Raw genomic sequence first — 19,831 nt, 5'->3', positions numbered from 1 at the left:
CTACGGAGTAGGCAAATAGTGATTGCCCGGAAGGATCAAAGGAATAAGGAAGGGAGGCAGTGGGGAAGACCAGGATGTGACTAATGATCGATATAGCATGAAGACCGGGCCCACCGACTAACAAGATAGCGAGGACGGGTTGATTAGGTATTGCCTGAAGATAAGTCAGTCATTAATACTCCGTACCTAATACTGGGGTGACCTAGACACAGTGTGGAATAGATTGGGGTTAGTATTAGTATGATTAATTCTTAGGAGTACACGGAGTAGACATCAGTTGATGCTCATGGACTATCGTACGAGATGGCTATGGGCATGCTGGTGCCTGCAGTGGATGAGATACGATCTACTGATCTCGGCTCAAAGTGCCCGATGGTTATAGCTACCTTATGACTCAGGGGCTATCCACTTGGTCTTCCTCTCCAGGCCGTTGAAACGGTCGAGTCGGTCCAACCCACTCGGGAGTCAATACAGCAGCACAATCATTTCAGAATGAGTGCTTCGCAACGACGCGTATTCAGTGGGCAAACTACCTGACCGATTCGGCTGCCTTCCGATAGATCGATCCTTATGCGCGCCAACTCATGTCTCGTGGTGGCTGGTACGATCCGGCTACACCGCCAGATGCTCGCCCGTCTCGTGCGTTGGTGTGGCGACAGGTGGGCTTCACCCGGTTATGACCTGTGTCTGGAAGCGCCGTATGGATCGAGCCTGGTCTAGAGCGGTGCGATGAGTTGCAACCCCACAGCATCAATTGCAAAATAACCATGTATGGCGAGCAAGTAAATCATCCAGTACGTCGTTGAACTATTGCTTATATATGCTAATGTAACACATGGATATCAGTACATCGGGAGCGACCCGGGTCTACGTATATGAGCAAATGTCTCCCGGTTGCTCCCTTAACCGGTGATCTTGAAGATGGACTCGGCCAGGCGCTTGACGTTGCCCGTGGTGATACCGGCCACGGAGATACGGCCGTCCTTGGTGGCGTAAACGGAGTGCTACATAGCGTTAGTGCGTAGAACAGAATACAGAATAGATCGTGCATACCTCCTTGGCCAGAGCATCCATCTGCTCAGGCTTGAGTCCAGTGTAGGCGAACATGCCAATCTACCATCTGTCAGCATCATCCGCAGTATCTCTTCAAGGCACATACCTGGCTGGTGATGTGGGACCAGTCGTGCTTGCTGCCAAGCTCCTCCAGGTTCTTGCGCAGCAGAGAGCGCATCTCGATGATGCGGTCGGCCATGCCCTTGACCTCACCCAGCCACTGCTGGTTGAGCTCGGGGTCGTTCATGATGGTGGAAGCGACACGGGCGCCGTGGATGGGAGGGTTCGAGTAGAAGGGACGGATGAGGATCTTGATCTGGGACTCCACGCGCTTCTTCTCCTCAGCGGACTCGCAGACGAGGGAGAAGGCACCGACACGCTCGCCGTACAGACCCTATATCACTCAATTAGCGTCAAATCACCTCCTTCGAGTTCTCGTCTTACCATGTTCTTGGCGAAACTCTGGCACAGAGCAATGTTGTGGCCCTCCTTCACAAAGTGTCTGGGGGCGAACGCATCGCGGTCAGCGTTACCGCTGGCAAAGCCCTGGTAGGCCATGTCGAAGAAAACGAAGTGGCCCTTCTCCTTCATGACATCACTGATCTGGCGCCATTGCTCCTCAGTGGGGTCGACACCGGTGGGGTTGTGAGCGCAGGCGTGGAGGAGGATGATGCTGTTCTCGGGAGCAGCCTTGATGTCGGCAATCAGACCCTCGAAGTCAAGGCCGATGGTGTCCTTGTTGTAGTAACGGTACTTGTCGACCTCCAGGCCAGAGTCCTTGAAGACAGCTCCGTGGTTGGCCCAGCTGGGGTTGGGGAGGTAGACCTTCTTGGCGTGAGGGTAGAAGCGCTGCAGGAAAGCTCCACCGATTCTCAGGGCGCCGGTACCGGAGATGGTCTGGGTGATGACAAGACGGTCATCCTTGAGGACAGCGGAATCGGAACCGTAGGCCAGCTCAGCGGCAGCCTTGGTGAAGGAAGGGATACCAGTGATACCGGCGTATTCCTTGTCGAAGCGGGAGGCGACAACCTTGTCCTCGGCAGCGCGAACGGAAGGCAGGACGTAGGGCTTGCCCTTGTCATCACCTGTTCACAGAGATCGATTAGAGAGATTGCAAATGTCGAAGATTGTTGCATGATCGTGGACCGCAACAAGATTGGATAAGGATAGATGCTTACGATAAGCGCCAACACCCAAGTTGATCTTCTCGGCGAAAGTGTCGGCCTTGTAGGCCTCGGTAATACCCAGGATAGCATCCTAGACACCCAATTGATCAGCAATGGCATCACGACAACAGTCCGAATAGACTGGCAAGCTTACCGGAGGACCCTGAGGAACGTTGGACCAGGCGGAAGCATGTCTGGCGCCGACAATGACGGTGCGCACACTAGCGTCACGCGAAGCAGCCTTACGGCTGGCAACTCTGAGGGTGGACAACATGGTGAAGAGAGGACAAAGAAGAGAAGAAGAATGAGCAAACACCCAAAAGACCCAAGAGGAGATGGTCAGAAGAAGAGAACGGGCCAAAGGAGCTGGCGAGAAGATCCAAGGATGATGATGATGATGGAGGTGATGGACGGACGTGCCAAAAGGACGAGGCGAGTGTATTTTAATTTTTGACTCATGGGAACTAGGGAGTTTCCGGGGAGAAACGCGGGCGCCCTCGGATTGGCCACGTCCTCCGCATCTGAGCTGGCTTGCTTCTTTCGGGAAGGAGCTGCCCGGACGTCGCGTCTTTTACTGTTTTCTGTTGCTTGTCACGCGGTTTGCTTGGTTTGCATGCCGCGTCTCCAAAGCATGTTTGGCATCTGCAGGAAGACAGGCTGCATCCATTGCCCACGCGGAGGCGATATGTCTGGGATTGAAGCATACAACAGTACGGAGTACAATAACATCAATGTCATCATTGAGTCGGAGGCTGGAAGGTGGATTCGCCATTGATCGCACCACAATGATGAGCCCGTCCCGTTCCCGGTGAACTGATCGAGTATCGAGGCCCACCGTCAGCGCCCTTCAATGAATGGCCTGAGGTGCCCTTCCCCTCACGAGGAGTTGGGGTAATCCTGCGTCGGCACCGCAACCACCACTAACCTTATCTCATTAGCACTGATTCCCTCTCCTATAAAATTATTTTGTTGTACCATGACCCGCTGTGGTCACTCCAGACAAGAATCTGAATGTCCAGACTCCCTCCCGGAACCATGGATGCCCTCGCTGTCTCCGAGCCCGGCGAGGTCGGGCCATTCCATCCGGCCTCGGTTAATTTCCCCACACGCCAAGTCCCCAACTCGGCCTGCCTATCAAGTATCAACAAATGCTCGCCTACCCGTCGACGGAGTAACGAGGACAGCTTGCAGCGATCTGTTCGGAGTACGGAGTACGGAGTACATCTTACCCACCCAACCACCAACACCTACACGCGGACAAGACCGGGTCGCTTCCTCTGAGCCGAAACGGATCTATGGATGTGAGATGTAGCTATTTCTACTGGTATAATCTGTACAACATCGCGTAGCCTAGTAAGCGGAATCCATTAAAGGCCTCCAGGCGGAGGTTAAGGTCATTGAACACACATTCCGAGAGAGGAACGTAACTCTCAGCCCAGTCGCACACCTGCCTGCCGGTTCTTGCGGGCCGTGGCGCCCATGGCGTTGTTCATGCCTGTGTGCTGACTGCTGTCTAGAGCACTCATCGCCTCGCGCTTCTTCTCCTCTTCGATCTTCTTCAACCGCTTCTCCGTCTTCATCTTGCCACTGCCCTTGCCGTGGAACTGGTGACTGAGATGCTTGAACGCCTCCTTCTGGTTCATCGCCCGGCCATACTCGTCCACGTACTTGAGCTGCACGTCGGGCTGGTATTCGCGGTTGAACACCTCCGCCATATGGCGCGCATCCTGCTGGTCTCGCTGTTTGTTCTCCCAGCGAGCGTACTCCTCTCTCTCGCGTGCAGACATGCGGTCCAGCTTACCCGAAGCTCGGTCGCGTTCACGTTGCTGGCGAGCGCGTTTCTCAGCCTCGGTCTCAAGCCGAGTTTTCTCCTGCAGGAAGCGATGACGATCTCGTAGTAGAGAGTTGTTCTTGGCAGCGTCGGATTTCTCAACCAGACCACGCTGCTTAAGCATAGACAACGTAGAAGCGAGACCTTGGTCCAATGTGGCTTCTTCGTCCAGACCGGTGGTGCTGAGATGCTGTTGGGCCTGAGCTTCGTCGCGCTTGATCCTCTCCTTCAAATCCTCCTCATCCTCAATATCATTGTATGTCCGCTCCATGTCCACATCGCCGTCCTCGAGCTCTCCCTGAGCGCTATGGTCCTCACTCTTGGCACGAGACTCGTCGTCGGGGGTCGTTGTCCGCCTCTCAGGGCGGTCGGGAAGGGTGGGTTTCTGTAGGTTGGAGACGAACTCCGAGGTCTCATCGATTACCAGACCAGGCTCTTCTTCGTTTCCGTCCGGAGTGCCTGTTTCCATTGGTGTCTGAGAATCCTCCTCTCGAAGCTGTCGAGCAAGATCCTCGGGACGCACTTTTTGCCGCTTCTTGAATGCAGCGCGTCTCTGGCGCGTAAGAGAGGCTTGTAGGTCGTCATCATCCACGAACGAAACGTCTTCACTTGCCCACTTCCGGGGGGCAGGTGCCGTCGGTTCTCCGTTGTTGGTATCGATATCCATAGCGTTGCCGTTCGGTGTACCCGTCGAGTCGGGGGTAGGGAATAATTCGTCGTCGTCCAGAACAGCCCGTTGCTTCGTAGCCTTTGCCTTCTTCTTCTTTGGCTTCTTGATCTTGATCTCACTCACATCCATGTAGTCGGACGCAGGCGTCTCAGCCTCAAAGTCCAAACTGATGATATTCTTGTTCAACTTTTCCGATACTTCCTGTCGCTTGGCCTCCCGCTCTTCCAGCGAAGACCCTTGAGCATCAAGGGTGAAGCGTTTCCGCTTCTTGCCCTCGATCTCCTCATCGTACTGTGCCAAAATGCTCGAATTCTCTTCCGTAGGGTCGTATGCGGGCTTCCGCTTCTTCAGCTCCAGTCGTTCCGAGGTCCTTTCCTTCTCCTTCATATGGATATTCTCCAACTCATCACCCTCCTCCTCATTCTCATCGATGGTCGCATCTTTCAGCGTAAGAATGTGATCCTCGCCACCCTCAAGATCGCCAATCTCATGTCCAACCTTGATACCCGCCAGATCGACCGCCGAATATTCCGCCGCACGCTCTCGTTCTTCCAACTCCTCGGCCAGTTTGCGCGCCCGCTCCTTCTCGATCTTCTTCTGTCGCTTCTTAGACTGCATCAGCCAGGCCTTGGTATCCTGGTCTGCATCCCCGGATTCTCCAAGTGTGGATCCCTGCAACTTCGCATCTCTCTGAGCCAGGTCACGCGCCCGCTTGATCGCAGCGTTCCGTTCCTCTCGTTTCCGCTTCGCCTCGGCGTCATCCTGCATCTTCTTCCAGTTCTGCGATGCCATCGCCTCGCGCGACTCGAGGGTACTTCCGGGGTCTTCATCTTCTGAGGCGGACGAGTCGGAGTCGTCATCATAATCGGCGCCAGGAACAGGGAGGGGTTTCAATCCGAGCGCGGCTCGGATCTTGTTGTTCTGTTCGATAGAAACAGCGTCGGCCATTTTGGCGACAGATGGACAGACGGTGAAGGGAGATGGGAACGCAGACCGTGGGTGGTGGCTCTGAATCGACGGCGTCTCTGATGGATGAGGAACGACATGGACGCTGCGGCGACCGAGAACCAGGCTGTTACGTAATCCGCTCCATCCTCGGCAAGGTTTAGCGCGACAAACTTCTTAGTGCGGTCTTGGCGCACCGGATAAATAGAGCCTTTTCGCGGCAATTTTTCCTTCTCTTCTTTTTTTCTTCTCCAGAACAGAACAAACACGGATCTGTGTTCAGCGATCCCGTTGATGGAGGGCAGTTCTGCTGTTCTCTGTGTTTCGGTTGAACGCTGGACAGTTCGACGACTTAAGGAGCCATCAATCTTGTGGATGGTCTTTACATTTCCGGTCGACAGATCTCAGATTAAAGGTTGGCGCTGGGTGTTCACTCCGGTCTTGAGCTCCCTTGTCCTTGACTTGGTGAGCTCGGCTGGAGATCCTGGTTGCTGACGGCGTCATATTCCTACTCTCTTTACCGAATTGGCCGTCGGCCACTGAGGTTAGGGAATAACCATGACCTGCCAACATTACTAGCATTAAATTGTAGTATTACTCGTAGCTGGTACGCCGTAATCTGATGCGCACTCCGCATCAGATACCAAACCAAACCCATTATTGTCTATGACCATAATGCTCTTCAAGCCGACTGCTCAAGTACCAGCTTGCATATCATATCATCTTGAGACCCAAACGCCAACACCAGACCACACGTCGGGGTTATCCACCGTCCACCGACGAGGCAAAATACAAAGCAACACCCTAATCTACAACAACTTCAAATGTCCCGTCACACTATCGACCACACTCTTGGGACCCAAAACCCCCAACACCGTGCGACTGCCACTCGCAATCTGCGTCCGACCCGCATCCGTAATGACTCTCGCGCAAAGACCCAAACTCATCGCCTTTGCCTGCAACTCCTCCATCTCCTCCTCGGACTTGATCTGCAGCGCGATCTTCGCTTGACCCTGCGATTCCCATCTCCGCAACATGCCCGAGTTGGGCGTATACGCCACTAGATATTTGTAGCACGCGAGCGTAGCATGCGAGCATTGGGCTGCGATTTTGCCTATCCATCCGAAAGAATTGATTAGCCAAATGCCATAGCAGAGTACAATACCATCCAATCCTTGAGAAAAGTGTTGGAGGAAGGAAAAAACATACCCTTTGTCATCCCCAGATCCGTCCTCACCACCAGCACCAATTTGACTTCCTCGGCGCTCTCATCGAAATTTCCGAGCTCAGTGCCGTCGCCTTCGTCTTCGCTATCTTCTTCCTCTTCAGCAGAAGACTCGTTTTCTTCGTCGGACGAATCCCGGTGCACTTTCACATTGTAGCTGTTCGGCCAGCCTTCTTTTTCTTTCGTGGAGAAGAGACCCAGCGAGCTGCCTTGGCCGATGAAGTAGCCCGTGATGCCGGCGAGGATGGCGGTGGCGACCACGTAGGCGGCAGTGGAAGGGGGTGTGCGGTCGAGGTCGGCCATTTTGGAATTGAGGGTGGTGGTTGAGATGGTGGATTGGGTGTGCTGGAATGGTTTTGCGATGGGCGGCGGAGCTTTGGCGCGGCGGTGACGTTAGCGGGCCGTGGAGTAGACTGCAGTAAATAGCTACGCGGGGTGATCTTTTCTTGTCTACATACAGCAGTCATGCAGATGCACTAGTTTTCAATGCTCTACTTTATAATGTAAGGTTTGTTGGAATACCGTCGTCTCACTTACACACTTACACCTACGAGGTCTAATACATTATAGCACTGCAACCATATCACCCAAGATTATCCAATTTGACCTGAAGGTGTACTGCTAATTCATTATATATACATCCCTGATCATGCTAGACTGGAGCGCCATCGTCCATGAACAGCGACGTCTAGTTTCTAGGGGCCGGAGCCGGGGCGGCACCGACATTTCCGAGGCGACGGTTCCTGTCAAGTCATGAGTAACTGGTCGAGCAGAAGGCCAAGGAGGACTTACATGAAGGTGCGGCTGAAGAAACTGATGAGGATCATGAAGAGCCAGCTGGGAATGGCGCTGAATCCGTAGATGACATAGCCCAGAGGGAGCAGGAGTCCGTTCTGAGCAAGCCAGCCATCGGTGGGGTGAAGAGCGCCCTCGTAGGCAGGAGTCGTCTCGTAGGCCTTCTCAGAGTGCACCTTGTAGATTGTTTCCGGGGTCACAGTGGTGGTGTTCAGGTAGACAGTGTGGAGCGCGGTGGGAGCGCGTTCCTCACCAAGCTGGGCCTGAGGAACCTGGAAGTACCAGACCGAAGGGGTACCGGCACCCCACGCAGAGCAGAGAACCTGGTTCGATTCACAGTCCAGCTTACCCAGGTTAGGGGAGGTGGGATCGGCGGAGAAAAGGAGCACGGATTCCTAAAAGGTGGATTAAATTAGCGACCATCCTTTAGAGTAGTGGGTGCGTCTCCCCCTTTTCTAGAGCTTTCTTACATTGAACGACTTGTCCGCCCGGCCACAGCGACCGAAGCAGGTCTTGTTTCCTCCAGTAACATAGATCAACCAGTCCTGGGGTTCCGATGATGGTTCCAGGAAGGACTGCCAGTTTGTCACGTTGAAGGGGGTGACGGTCTTCTCCTGAATCTTGACAGCCTTCTCGACAACCTTCTCAACCACGGCAGCGGGGACGACCGGGGTGGCAGTGGGCAGGTAGGACTTGGCCTTGTTGAACCAACCCTGAACACGGTCCGCGAGGGGAACCTGCTCCTGAGCCACAGCAAGCGCTGGGAGGAGGGCGACGACCTGGATGAAGCGCATGATGCTGAGAGGCAAGATGACGCGTGGTCAGTATAGGGGGTCGGGCGAGCCATCCAGATGAAAACAAAGGGAAACACCAACCTGAGCTGTTATTGAAGGACAGGCGCACTTTGGAGAGAAAAAAGATTCCTGAGAGCCAAAGTACGGACAGCAGGCAGCAGGGAGGACGGGCACTTGGATGAAGGTCGAGTGAAACAGCCACGATAGGCGTAAGCGTCGCGACAGGTGGCCTAACTCTAAATGGCAGGCCGGAGATCCAGCGGCCGCGGGAGCGGGGATTCCGCCCTTCTGGAACCACCCATTGCACTCCAGATGTCTGCTGCGCACGGTGGTGCAAAGGATTGTGCTGAGATGCAAATGAGATGACCTGTGGTGGTGACAAAAAAGGGCGATGTTCTCACAATGCTTTTGTTGTCAATAGTCCCGCCGACAATCAATGGAACGGTGGAGCCATTTCCAGACTTCCCTCATTTACAGCAGCGAGGAATTTCCATAGAAGCAGCGGGGTGTATTAATTGCCAAAGCAGATATTTAGCGAGGTAAAAAGGAATATATGGCTGGGTGCCTGGATTCAAATACCAATCGGCTGTGGCTGATCTCGATTAAGGCGGCCCTGATATCCCCGGACCCTTCCAAAGGAACAATTTACCGCTGTGGTGTATTTCCAGAACAGTAACACGTCCTCGCACCTTCCTCAGTTATACTTCTGCATTTAGAGCAACCAACTATAGTCCTCGCAATGATCGCAGCATACAGCCTTGTACACATGTCATCGATAGGTGCACTACATATAGGTCGATTACTGAATATAGGGTATAACGTTGAATATCATCACCCAATTACACTCATCGCAGCCATCTCAAGATGATGCACGTTTGGCGGAGCTTCGGCTCCTGGTTCCTGCCCATGGCAACTGCCGTAAGCACCTTGGCTGAGGACATTGGCATCCCCTCTAGGAAGAATGATACGGATATACACGGTGAGGCTCGAAGATATACAGTGATCAGGTCGGGTAATCTTGTCTGACATGGCCTTGCCTACCAACAGTGACAACTGTGAAATATGAGGCTCCAGACCACACATCCACAGCAGTCCTGCGATCTTATACTCCTACAGTACCTTCGGGTGATTTCCCCATCTGTACCGACCCTCGCGGCCCTTTCCGACCATTCTGTCTTCCGGAAGATGGTGCGAACGTGACGGTGGGTGGGACATACTACGTTACATGGGATGCGGACTTCTATCCCCTGAATGCCACGATCACTATTGAGTTGAGATATCCGCACTCGGCAGAAGGAGATTCGGCATATACGTCCGACAAGACAGATAACAGCTACGGATATACCCACATCAATATGCGTCAGGCATGGCTACAGGGAAAGCAGCAAAACCTGCTGACGCTTTATATCATCGAGTTGGACGCTGTATCAGACAAGCGGGCAAGTGCCCGACAGGGTCCAACGGTCACCCTTTCTTCTAAGCCAGTGGATCATCGCATACGTCCCCCACGCCCGCCTTTCAACAAGTTGGGTCTGTACATTGGTCTCCCGGTGAGCCTCAGCGTGGTGATATTGGTTGTTGCCGGTCTTTACTTCGGCATGCGAGAGAGTAGACGGATTGATCTGGGGAGCATCATGGGTCCGGGTTATGGGATTCGAAAACCCAAAATTCAGCGCCTAGGACGCAGTAGGGATGGCGGGTCAGCGAGATACTCGGATGGAATGGGTTCGGAGATTTATGAAGTGGCGCAGTCTGATCGACAGGATGGTCTAGAGCGCAGCCTCAGCTTCGCGTTCAAGCGCGATTCGTCGAAACTGAAGAGCTGGAAGGTGTGAGGCTCGACCAGTGCGGTAAGACTAGTGATGCCAGGATTCAGTGCGCGCTTCCCAGTTTATGATTGCTCTTCGGGAATTGTCTTTATTCGTTTAGTCAGTGGTTCTCGAAGTAGCTAGTTAAAATCTCACTATCCTTCAACAGTACAGTGGAAGCGAAGCTGCAATGTGCCAATGACAGTGTTAGTGGAGTTGGTGGCTAGTGCCGGATCATCCCAACCCGCGTTTTGGCGAGGTCTAGCTACTACTACTACTAGTACACATCGTTCCGTCACGTGGCCTTCCCCGTCGGGTCTCGTCTTTTCCGCCCCCCTTTCACAACGCTGCGTCTCTTCTCATCCATCCCATCGAGTAGAGGCTGAAGACACCCCACCAGACATGGCGGGCATGGATCAATCAAGGGGATTTCGCAGGCGAGAAGAATCCCCCCTTGGTGACTGCCATCCATAACCACGATCTGGCTACCGTCCGCCACCTGTTGGACCAGAAGATCTCTCCAAATGAGCCTTATGACGACCCACCGCTGATTCATGCCATCCAACACAAGGCCCTGGATATCATTCAGCTACTGTATGAGTACCACGTCCAGGGCTTTATGGGTGAGCTCGGCGACACTGAGATCCACATGGCCGCAAGCTTTGGCCATCTTCCGATCCTGGAGTTTATCTGGCAGCAGCGCAAGTCGAGGCTCCAACAGGGCGACTCCGGCCAGAGGGGGAACCTGCATCGTAGTAACCTTGGTGGAGAGACTTCTTTACATTACGCAGTGGCCTCGGGATCCCTGGACTGTGTTCGATTTCTACTGCACGAAGGCGTAGATGTGAACGCCTCCACGGACCATGGCATGACCCCGCTACATTGCGCGGCGGAGAAACCGTGTGCCCGGGAAATGGTTGAGCTCCTTCTGGAGGCGGGGGCCTAGGCAGACGCAGTCACTAGTGAGGGAGAAAGTGCTATCTTTACGGCGATTGCGTCGCATAGTGATGTTATCTCTGTTTTGCTCCGGGTAGGGGCCAGTCTGAGCCTGTGAAATTGGTACAACGAAACCGTCGCCTATCTCGCAGCATATCACGGCCCTCTTTCTCTTCTCCCGGTATTGATGGACGCGGGAGCAGAGATGACTACGTGGAGTACAACCAACTCGACGATTTTACATCGGGCGGCAGAGGCCGGGCATCTAGATACAATCCAGTGGATCCTACAACATACGGGTCTACTAGTCGATGAGGCCAATGACTATGGGCTGGACCTCCCTCCACTTCGCCGTCACCGGAAATCATCCAAGTGCCGTCAAGTTCCTAGTCGAATAAGGTGCCAATGTCTCCGCGGTGACACGGATTCTGAAAAACACATCCGCACTGCATTTAGCTGCCTATTTCTCCGGCGCGGATGTTAAAGTATCCATCGCGGAAGAGACTGCTTTGCTCAGCTATCTTCTTGCGCAAGGGACGATAGATATATCCGCCCCCGCAGATGAGTCTTTATTAATTGGGAGCTTTTACAGCCACCCAGAGAGATGTTTCGGTGTTAGCTGGAGCCAGCGGATCTGGTAAAATACTACTAGAGCGTTTTTACGTGGACTCTGAAAGCAGAGGTCAAGATCAAGATCAAGTCACCCCGCTAGACTGTGCCACCTCAATTAGTAGTATACTGAAAGTACAGCTTCTGCTGGCCGCCGGCGCAGATATCAACACACAGAGTCTGGGGAAGGGCTGGACGGTGCTTCACCGGCAGACTGAACCTGACGCGATGATGCGGTTCTTGATTCAAGGTGGCGCAGATGTGCGGATCAAGGATCATCATGGCCACAATACCGTGCATTATCTGTGCTATTACTACCGCGCGGCGAAGCCGAATACACGACTTGTTAGTGGAGACGGGGGCCTATACGGAGGATTTGGAAGACGACATAGACTGGAGAGTGGTTGCTCCACTCCTGAAGGGTGTAGGACGCTTTAGCGCCATATATTCTAGATAGCTCTGTCTTAAAGCTTGCTTTCTTACTTGCAGCAGCTTTACTCATCACTTCAACATCTCATATACCATCCGATACCATTCAGAAAGACCCCCAAAATGCCCCCTTGATCCTGGAAAGGCTGCATCTTCATTACCATTAGCCTAGACGGCTTCATCGCCCCGATAGTAACATTCTCTAGCTAACTGATCCGTCCCTGTAAACCCCCTAGCTATCTAGATCTACCACCGTCTAGCCCGGATACGCACACCGTTGATAGTATCGCCTAGAATATATAGCAGGTCAACTCTATGACGATAGGCTATAAGACCTATAAGAAGATCGTCTCGCTAGGTCCTCGCAGTACGCCAAATATATCATAGTTATCAGCTACTGCCAGCGGAGCCGCGCACTATAAGAAAGAGGGAGATTCTGATACCATATTTCAGGATGAGGTCATTGTCACGACACTATGATACTTAACACCACCGCGGGAACAGACTTTGCAGAAATATCTTCTCCTCCCACACTCTCACCTCTTTCTCTTCCTACCACCATGTCTAGGTATGTTCTCCCTGCATCCCATTCCCCATTGATGTCCCATCATACCTATCCTTGTCAGCCCGATCTGAGCATCATAAGCATTGGTTGGTGTTCGAGTTACCACTGGAGATCATCTGGAGATCATCACTTGCCTTGATGATGACCGTCCATTCGGATGGTACTGAAAGGCCTGGAGCAAAGGATAATTCTCTCCTATCCATTATTCCCCTGTCCGAATCTAACCTATGAGTCCCCCAAGGAGTCAGCCGGAGCTGAGCATCAGAAAACAAGGGTATCGTCATTGACCAAAGACCATACGAGTTACCACAAGAATCATCACTTGCCTTAATGATGAGCCGTCTATTCAGATAGTACTGAAAGGCCCGGAGCAAAGAACAATTCTCTCTTATCCATTGTTCCCCTGTCCGAATCTAACATATGAGTCCCCCAAGGAGTCAGCCGGAGCTGAGCATCAGAAAACAAGGGTATCGTCATTGACTAAAGGCCATCTGAGTTACCACAAGAATCATCACTTGCCTTAATGATGAGCGTCTATTCAGATGGTACTGAAAGGCCCGGAACAAAGGATAATTCTCTTTTATCTGGGGTTCCCCTGTCCGAATCTAACCTATGAGTCCCCCAAGGAGTCAGCCGGAGCTGAGCATCAGAAAACAGGGGTATCGTCATTGACTAAAGGCCATCCGAGTTACCACAGGAATCATCACTTGCCTTAATGATGACCATCCATTCAGATAGTACTGAAAGGCCTGAAAAGAGAGAGGGAAGCTGGTGATGATCTATTTATTCTCTCCCCACACTGGATGGTTGTATAACTGCCTCGATGATGATAATCAGGTTGTGCCATCAGTCACACACCTACGGAGAGGTCTCTATGGCATAAGAGACACATGGTGACGCTGGGACTGGCAAGACAACGAGAAGACGAGTTATGAAGAAGATAGAAAGAAAGGAAGAGTCTACGAGGGAGAATCGGGGTGATATACAGCCGCTTTGCGTCCTCTGCGCCTTCCTCTACATGCTCAGTATGGATAGGTAAGAGCCAGGAGTTGTCTAGTGAGGTTTCATTTCTTACGACCGAGGGAGGTAGTTCCTGCCCAGTTTTGACTGTTTAGTAGGAAGTCGCCACGGGTGGTGTTGAATAGATAAATGCAGAACAAGTGCAGAGGCAGCTATGTGGGTACATGTACTTCATCTACCTAGAATGTATGGAAGTTGCTGTGTGGTAGGGTCCGACTGCCTGGAACTTCGCCGCGTAGACGGGACGCTTCTGATATTATTACGAGGAAAGTGTATGTGCTTTGTCCTGGTAATGTCTGGGGTCTGGTAGACGATACTTTTCAAAGCCAGGAAGAATTGGGTGTATATTTTAAAAGGCGTTCGGAGGACATCATCGAATCATATGATCTCCATGCAACTGAGGAGACCTATTTAAAGCAGACTCTCTTCTCTAGTGACGGAGCTTTGATATACCTGAAAAATAAACAAAGGCAAGCAGGATCCAGAAGAAACAATCATGTAGATTATATGATAGTTCAATTACAGTATTAGAGCCTTTTATAAGACATATCTCCATATGAGTGTTGTTGATATATACTCCGAGGAGTACTGTATAAGTCACCGCCAAGAGCAAAGGTGTCCTGGAGAAGATATCGAGTGAGGTAGCCTCTTTCATGAAGTATTATACAATGCGACTAGTAATGTTTTCTAGGGCAGAAATGGGCTTGATAACCTTGACCCTTCAATTGTCAGACCCAATTAACCCGGGATAGTCAACCGGAATTTAGATTAGGAGCTCAATTCCTCCAGACAGGCTCTATAATAGTACCCGGCGGCTACCGACCGATCAGGTTGACCGATGCCCTCAAGGTGAAAACATAAAGCAGATGGGTTGATTTGCGACCTGGGGTCACTCCTGGCCCTGGTTAAGGATCAGGGGTGGAAGAAGGTTGAAGTAGAACAGTAAGAGCGCTTATCCCAAGCACATCTAGAAAGAACACCGGCCAAAAAGAAGAAAAACAAGTAGTAGAGACAGGGGAATTGTATCAATCGTGGACTATGCATCATGTAGTGTACAAACTGAATGCTTGTTAGTGGGATTGGGCAGATGAATATCGGAGACATACATACCGGGTGCAACGCATCAAACGGATTACTGGTGGTGGACGGGTTTGCGCAAACGCGGACTGTAGATGAGGAAGAAGACGATGACGGCAAGGAGGACAACGAGAGTTGGAAGGAACATGAAGGTAAACAGGAACAGACTCAGCCCGAAGGCGGCGTTCTGACCGGGGAAGAAGCGACGGGCCATGAGCTCGAGAGTTGCGGAGAGCATGGGGTATCGAATTGATATCAGAGAGCAGAAGAGCAGGAGAGCTGGCTAGGAGAGGCCAGATCTGTTCGGTGATTGGCGAAGGCGATGATGCGGAGACCAAGTATACTAGGTAGAGTCGGATGGATGCTGGACAAAGGGGAGATGCGCAACGGACCGGGATGAGGATGAAGGGGTTTTGTAGGGAGATGAGGTTGTCGAATGAGACATACAGGAACTGCATACCTATATACCTTACCATTGCTTGATATTAAATTGACCCATCGAAGAGGCCTCGGGATGAAACTGTGAGGCGGTAATTCTGGTAATGGGGATACCTACTTTTCCACTTTGAATCTCCCCGCCAACGAGATGAGTGGTTGGGCCCCCACTGTACCACCAGATGATGCAATTGCAGGCAGCAGTATTCAGGGGGGATACAGACAGATACCAAGTCGGATATCCGGAGTAGACTTACCTGATGTACCAGAGATCGGTCCATGTAGTTGGAGGCTGAGCCTGTCCACTTCTACTCCAACCGTTGGATACGGAGGCGGTGCAGGACAAGCTCTGTCGTGTTAAGCAACGGCATCCGGGAAGTACCGCAACACAGCCACCGTCAGGTTGATGACGGGTGGATATACTCCGTACAACTTCCAAGCATACGACATGCTCGGCAAGAATTATCCACTACCTACCTACCTAGATACCTACCTATTCTCATTTATCTTGTATCATTCTGCCAAGTTCTATTCCTTTCTTAGCATCCATTGAATTATCCAGATATACCAGACATTGAGGAAAACTGACCAATCGGTTCATGCCTGATGTAAGGACGATCACCTCAGCCCTACAAGGCGCGAGGGATGCTAAATTGGCTGGACAGAGTAATCAATGGTTGCCTAGAGGCAATTCCTTATTACCCCACGTGGCCGCCCATGTTTATTCGAACGTGTTTTCAAGATGAACTCGACGTCAGTAACCACGTCGGTAATCAGGCTGGGCTGTCGGATGCACCTATGCGTTGTGAAACTAACAATTAGCAATTTCCTGGGACGGGGGCAGTTCCGCACCTCATAGGATAAGCTTCTCAATGCATCGACTCCTGGTAGGCACGGCATTGGTTTAACAGGGGCCGCATGGAAGTGGGCTCGGCCGCGAGTCTATAATCATAGGGTATGAGTAAGCTGGCACCAATATTAAAAGACAAGATGCCAAAGATCGACAGCGGTTAAGGTATAGCGATCCTGTACCGTATTTGGGTAATGCAAGCCAGCCCATGAAGAGATAAATCAGATTCGGAAGGAGAGATGTCGCTGGAGTTTTTTCATGTTATAGTGGGAACTGAACGTTTATATATTAGATCAATGTAGGTGTATTTCTCACATCCTAAGAGCCCTCAACTGGATGCCTGTGTCTCGGACCTTGCGTGCCAGGCCATCCTACTAATTAACCTGAGAAGCTCTTTCTTGACATGTTCCTCAGAGTCCTTCATTTTCATAGTACATCATTGACAGTAGGAGCCCAGCCCATCAACAACCATATGGGCAGCACTTGCTTAACTCCCGCAATATATTTTGGAAGCTCCTTGTCTAACCTACAATCCACGTGCACTCTTGGACATGATGTCCGCAATAAGAGTATAGGAGAAGAGTCTTTCTTCAGTGAAAGGATGCCCAGTGCACCTGGACTACGGACTGATGGTCGCCTCCGAGAATAGCTACAATGACCCTACGGATTTGGAGGTGCACAATGGGGTTGCAGCTTGTGATTAGGGCTGCTATCGATGATGGCAGTGTGCGTCTACTATCTGAGGTGTCTTCTTCATGTCGGTCCCCTCACGAATCAACCCTACCGTAATGAAGACCTACACTGCTCCGCATCTGACCATAGAAGTCCACCCCATTGTGCGATGTATTTATCCCGACGAGTATCCGCAGAAGCAACGGTCCTGATCTGTATAGTTGGATTGGAGCTTTCCAGATAGTATTGATGTTGATAGATCTGATCCTGCGTATAGCCTAGAAGGATGCAGCTTGCGTCCAGAGCCTCCTGGCAGACTTTATCGGACGTATTATCAAGATAGCTGCACAGGTGAGGTGACTCTGAACCGTAATGCTTGTGTTGATAGGATGCCTCATACAGAACATCGTCCGCAGAGCTCGGCTGTCGCCAACGAGGTTGTGCGGCCTGGATTACGCGTAGATGCTGTAGCATCTTCGCTTGAAGTTCCCTGCGGGACTGTTGCGGCTGGAGGCCGGCCAGTAGGGACTGTATCTCTCAATTTAGTCTTCCAAGCGTATCTTTCACGCCAGTCTTCCGTATAAAGCCACCTCGGTATTGCCTGCCAAAGTTGTACTCGATCACTGCGTTGCTGATAATCACGTCACCCAGAAAGATCTCTTCCTTGGTTGGTGAATATGGGGCACCGCCACAAATACCAACGACCAGTGTTACTTGTATCCTCCTATAGCTGATTTTCAGGCTTGCTGTGACGCTGGCAGTATTCCCTTTGCCCATCCGTGGCATAAGGCATAGAACCATATTATGGGACCCGATCCTCCTATTAAAGTAGGCATTGTTATCCCCTGATTGTTTCTTGTAGAACGCACTCAACCGGTCGTAGGTTTTGTTGAAGAGTGCTTCAACGGCCTCCGCCTCGAGGGGCAGCGTGCAGATGATCGCGATCGCAAACTCGTCCCGGCTGGATGGCCGCATCTAGGCAGGTTGGCTTTAAGAACTCTGATGGTGTCGGGAACAGACTCTATCAGCCTTGGTATTTTGGATAGATTGATAGAGGTTGCTAGAGCAGGGAAGAATAAAATAACATAGGCTCCTTGCCTACCAGCCTCGTGGCCAGTCCCGTGACGCGATTTTGCCAACCAGCTATCCCGATTAGCCGTTGGAAAGAGGGGTAACCCAAGAAATTGTATCCGGCACACGGAGAATATGAATACAATCTACTCCTTGCCTCTGGCGTACGCTTCCTGACGGCCTGTTCTTGATGGTTACAGGGAGCGTAGGCTATGGGAACTACGCAAAAAGTGGAGGTTTTCAAAGAGCCCAGGCTTTGGAAACTATCCATAAAGCGTAGGCCCTCAGGAGAGCGTAGGCTATGGGAACTATGCATAAAGCGTAGGCTTGCATAAAGCCTAGGCCATGGAGCTATGCATAGAGCGTAGGCCTTCAGAAAGCCTAGGTTATGGGAGCCTAACTTCTTCGTTTGCCAATGCCTGTCATTGACTTACGCAGTCTGCTTCGCTTCCGCATACGCTCCCCTAACAGTGTCTGCTCACATTTCCAAGACCAGCATAGGGAATATCCAGGACTATTAAGTTAGTGAAGTCAATTTATTCCCAAGTATTACCGTAACATTCCTGATCTAATTCTGGATTAACTTGCCCATATCAATGGTATCTCGCTTTGAGATTGTTTTCCATTGCAAAGGAAAGAGACGGTCCCTTTTATGTCGACTTTCGAGGAATCCCACCATTTCAGCTAGGTCGTACGTGTACGAAATCATATCCTTTATCTCAAACTTTTCTCTGTTCAAAATGGCAAGGGCAACATCGTTGAATTTCTGGCAGAGCTTGAGGCCATCTGGGAACACGTTCGTAAAAAAGGTGACTACCGCGTGAATAAACGTTTTGTTTATATTTTTATCGTTCCTAGATACCAAAGGTTAGCTCCTCATCATTTGCTCGCTAAAAGGGAGGTGATGCCGTGCATGATAGAGTCTATTTTTGGGCTGCACAACAGCTCAGTACTACAGCCAAGATACTGTGCCAACATGTACCAGCGCCGGCCACAATCAAGGTTCCGCTGTAGCCTTTTCCGCTGACTAGATTGTTGAGATTCATCCCTTGATCAATTGGGGTAGAATGATTCGAGTATAAAGTCTATTGCTGCGGACCGGCAGTCGCGATCTCGCCCGGTCTGTAATGTTCCATGTTTTCCTGTCCGAATGTCTATGACAATGGAGTTAAAGTAATAGAAGAGTCGTATAAGTATGAACCGTCGTCTGATATATCTCGCGTGCCTATTATCATCCAGCTCCAACCAGTCTAATTTGTAGAGGAACTTGGGCATGGATCGGCCGGCACGAACGCATTGATGATCACTCAGCTGGGCCTAAACATCCTGGAGTTGCTATGAGAAGACTTATCAGTCGATGAACTCAAATACGTCGTCCCTAATTATTAGATAGCTTGCGGATATTGCCCGTCTCAGCAACGGTCACTTAAGATTTTCAAGACTATAAAAGGTTAAGAAAGATTCGAATACACCCAGATCGCATGATTTAGCTCTTTCTTCATTCGTCCTAGCTGACGCTACGCTTTCAGACGGGCTACTGAGAATCACCGCTGAAGAAGGATCGCCCGGGCTCTTCATGTTTTCCAATGTCTATATGAAATGACAGTTAGTAAACGATATGGTCCACCGGAACAATCTCCAGTCGATGGAAGAGAACTCACAGCTGCAGAATTTTCCAATAACCGTTGGGATTCTGCCTCGATCTGGGATGATGCTGAAACAGTAACTTCGTTCGCGGGTGGGTTAACGGACGTAGCGGTAGAGGCAATCGCCCGATCACAGTATCCTTCGTTGGCTTCCGCAGCCTCTTCATCCTCTTGTATCCGGTCCCCAAGATTGTCCTTTGTCTTAGCCGGTTCGTCCGAGATCCGTGCTTTACC

The 19,831-nt window shown here is 51.3% G+C and overlaps 6 protein-coding genes across 6 annotated transcripts; 1 reads left to right on the top strand and 5 right to left on the bottom strand.

Moving 5' to 3' along the window:
• Nucleotides 1–902: 902 nt before the first annotated feature.
• On the bottom strand, nt 903–2,493 carry BO80DRAFT_442022 (putative aspartate aminotransferase; the record flags this gene model as incomplete). Its single annotated transcript, XM_025721238.1, has 6 exons — nt 903–1,004; nt 1,054–1,113; nt 1,160–1,447; nt 1,498–2,138; nt 2,232–2,310; nt 2,374–2,493. The coding sequence occupies 6 exons, from the start codon at nt 2,491–2,493 to the stop codon at nt 903–905; spliced, it is 1,290 nt and encodes a 429-aa protein (XP_025578340.1).
• A 921-nt stretch (nt 2,494–3,414) lies between these two features.
• On the bottom strand, nt 3,415–5,739 carry BO80DRAFT_422395 (U4/U6-U5 snRNP complex subunit SNU66). The gene has a single exon (XM_025718815.1). The coding sequence runs from the start codon at nt 5,666–5,668 to the stop codon at nt 3,650–3,652; it is 2,019 nt and encodes a 672-aa protein (XP_025578339.1). The 5' UTR covers nt 5,669–5,739; the 3' UTR covers nt 3,415–3,649.
• A 735-nt stretch (nt 5,740–6,474) lies between these two features.
• Nucleotides 6,475–8,479, bottom strand: BO80DRAFT_452630 (peptidyl-tRNA hydrolase 2; the record flags this gene model as incomplete). The annotated part of the gene is made up of 5 exons (XM_025721961.1): nt 6,475–6,779; nt 6,875–7,235; nt 7,611–7,633; nt 7,693–8,080; nt 8,156–8,479. 5 exons carry the CDS (start codon nt 8,477–8,479, stop codon nt 6,475–6,477), a joined length of 1,401 nt encoding a protein of 466 aa, XP_025578338.1.
• Nucleotides 8,480–9,343: 864 nt separating this feature from the next.
• BO80DRAFT_491265 (DUF4448 domain-containing protein) lies at nt 9,344–10,503 on the top strand (the record flags this gene model as incomplete). Its single annotated transcript, XM_025723691.1, has 2 exons — nt 9,344–9,397; nt 9,547–10,503. 2 exons carry the CDS (start codon nt 9,344–9,346, stop codon nt 10,312–10,314), a joined length of 822 nt encoding a protein of 273 aa, XP_025578337.1. The 3' UTR covers nt 10,315–10,503.
• A 4,192-nt stretch (nt 10,504–14,695) lies between these two features.
• On the bottom strand, nt 14,696–15,581 carry BO80DRAFT_253132 (uncharacterized protein). The gene is made up of 2 exons (XM_025714656.1): nt 14,957–15,581; nt 14,696–14,905 (listed from the first exon to the last, which is right to left on the bottom strand). The coding sequence occupies exons 1-2, from the start codon at nt 15,397–15,399 to the stop codon at nt 14,890–14,892; spliced, it is 459 nt and encodes a 152-aa protein (XP_025578336.1). The 5' UTR covers nt 15,400–15,581; the 3' UTR covers nt 14,696–14,889.
• A 440-nt stretch (nt 15,582–16,021) lies between these two features.
• Nucleotides 16,022–17,855, bottom strand: BO80DRAFT_486241 (uncharacterized protein; the record flags this gene model as incomplete). Its single annotated transcript, XM_025723516.1, has 4 exons — nt 16,022–16,453; nt 16,644–16,834; nt 17,066–17,414; nt 17,448–17,855. 4 exons carry the CDS (start codon nt 17,853–17,855, stop codon nt 16,430–16,432), a joined length of 972 nt encoding a protein of 323 aa, XP_025578335.1. The 3' UTR covers nt 16,022–16,429.
• Nucleotides 17,856–19,831: the final 1,976 nt, after the last annotated feature.

Source organism: Aspergillus ibericus, assembly GCF_003184845.1.
Source record: "Aspergillus ibericus CBS 121593 unplaced genomic scaffold BO80scaffold_7, whole genome shotgun sequence".
Classification (NCBI taxonomy): Eukaryota; Fungi; Ascomycota; class Eurotiomycetes; order Eurotiales; family Aspergillaceae; genus Aspergillus; species Aspergillus ibericus.
This window is presented reverse-complemented; position numbering and strand designations above follow the sequence as displayed.

Excerpts from the sequence above, each read along its gene's own strand:
- BO80DRAFT_422395 (XM_025718815.1), bottom strand. The coding sequence starts at position 5,668 with ATGGCCGACGCTGTTTCTATCGAACAGAACAACAAGATCCGAGCCGCG.
- BO80DRAFT_253132 (XM_025714656.1), bottom strand. The coding sequence starts at position 15,399 with ATGGTAAGGTATATAGGTATGCAGTTCCTGTATGTCTCATTCGACAAC.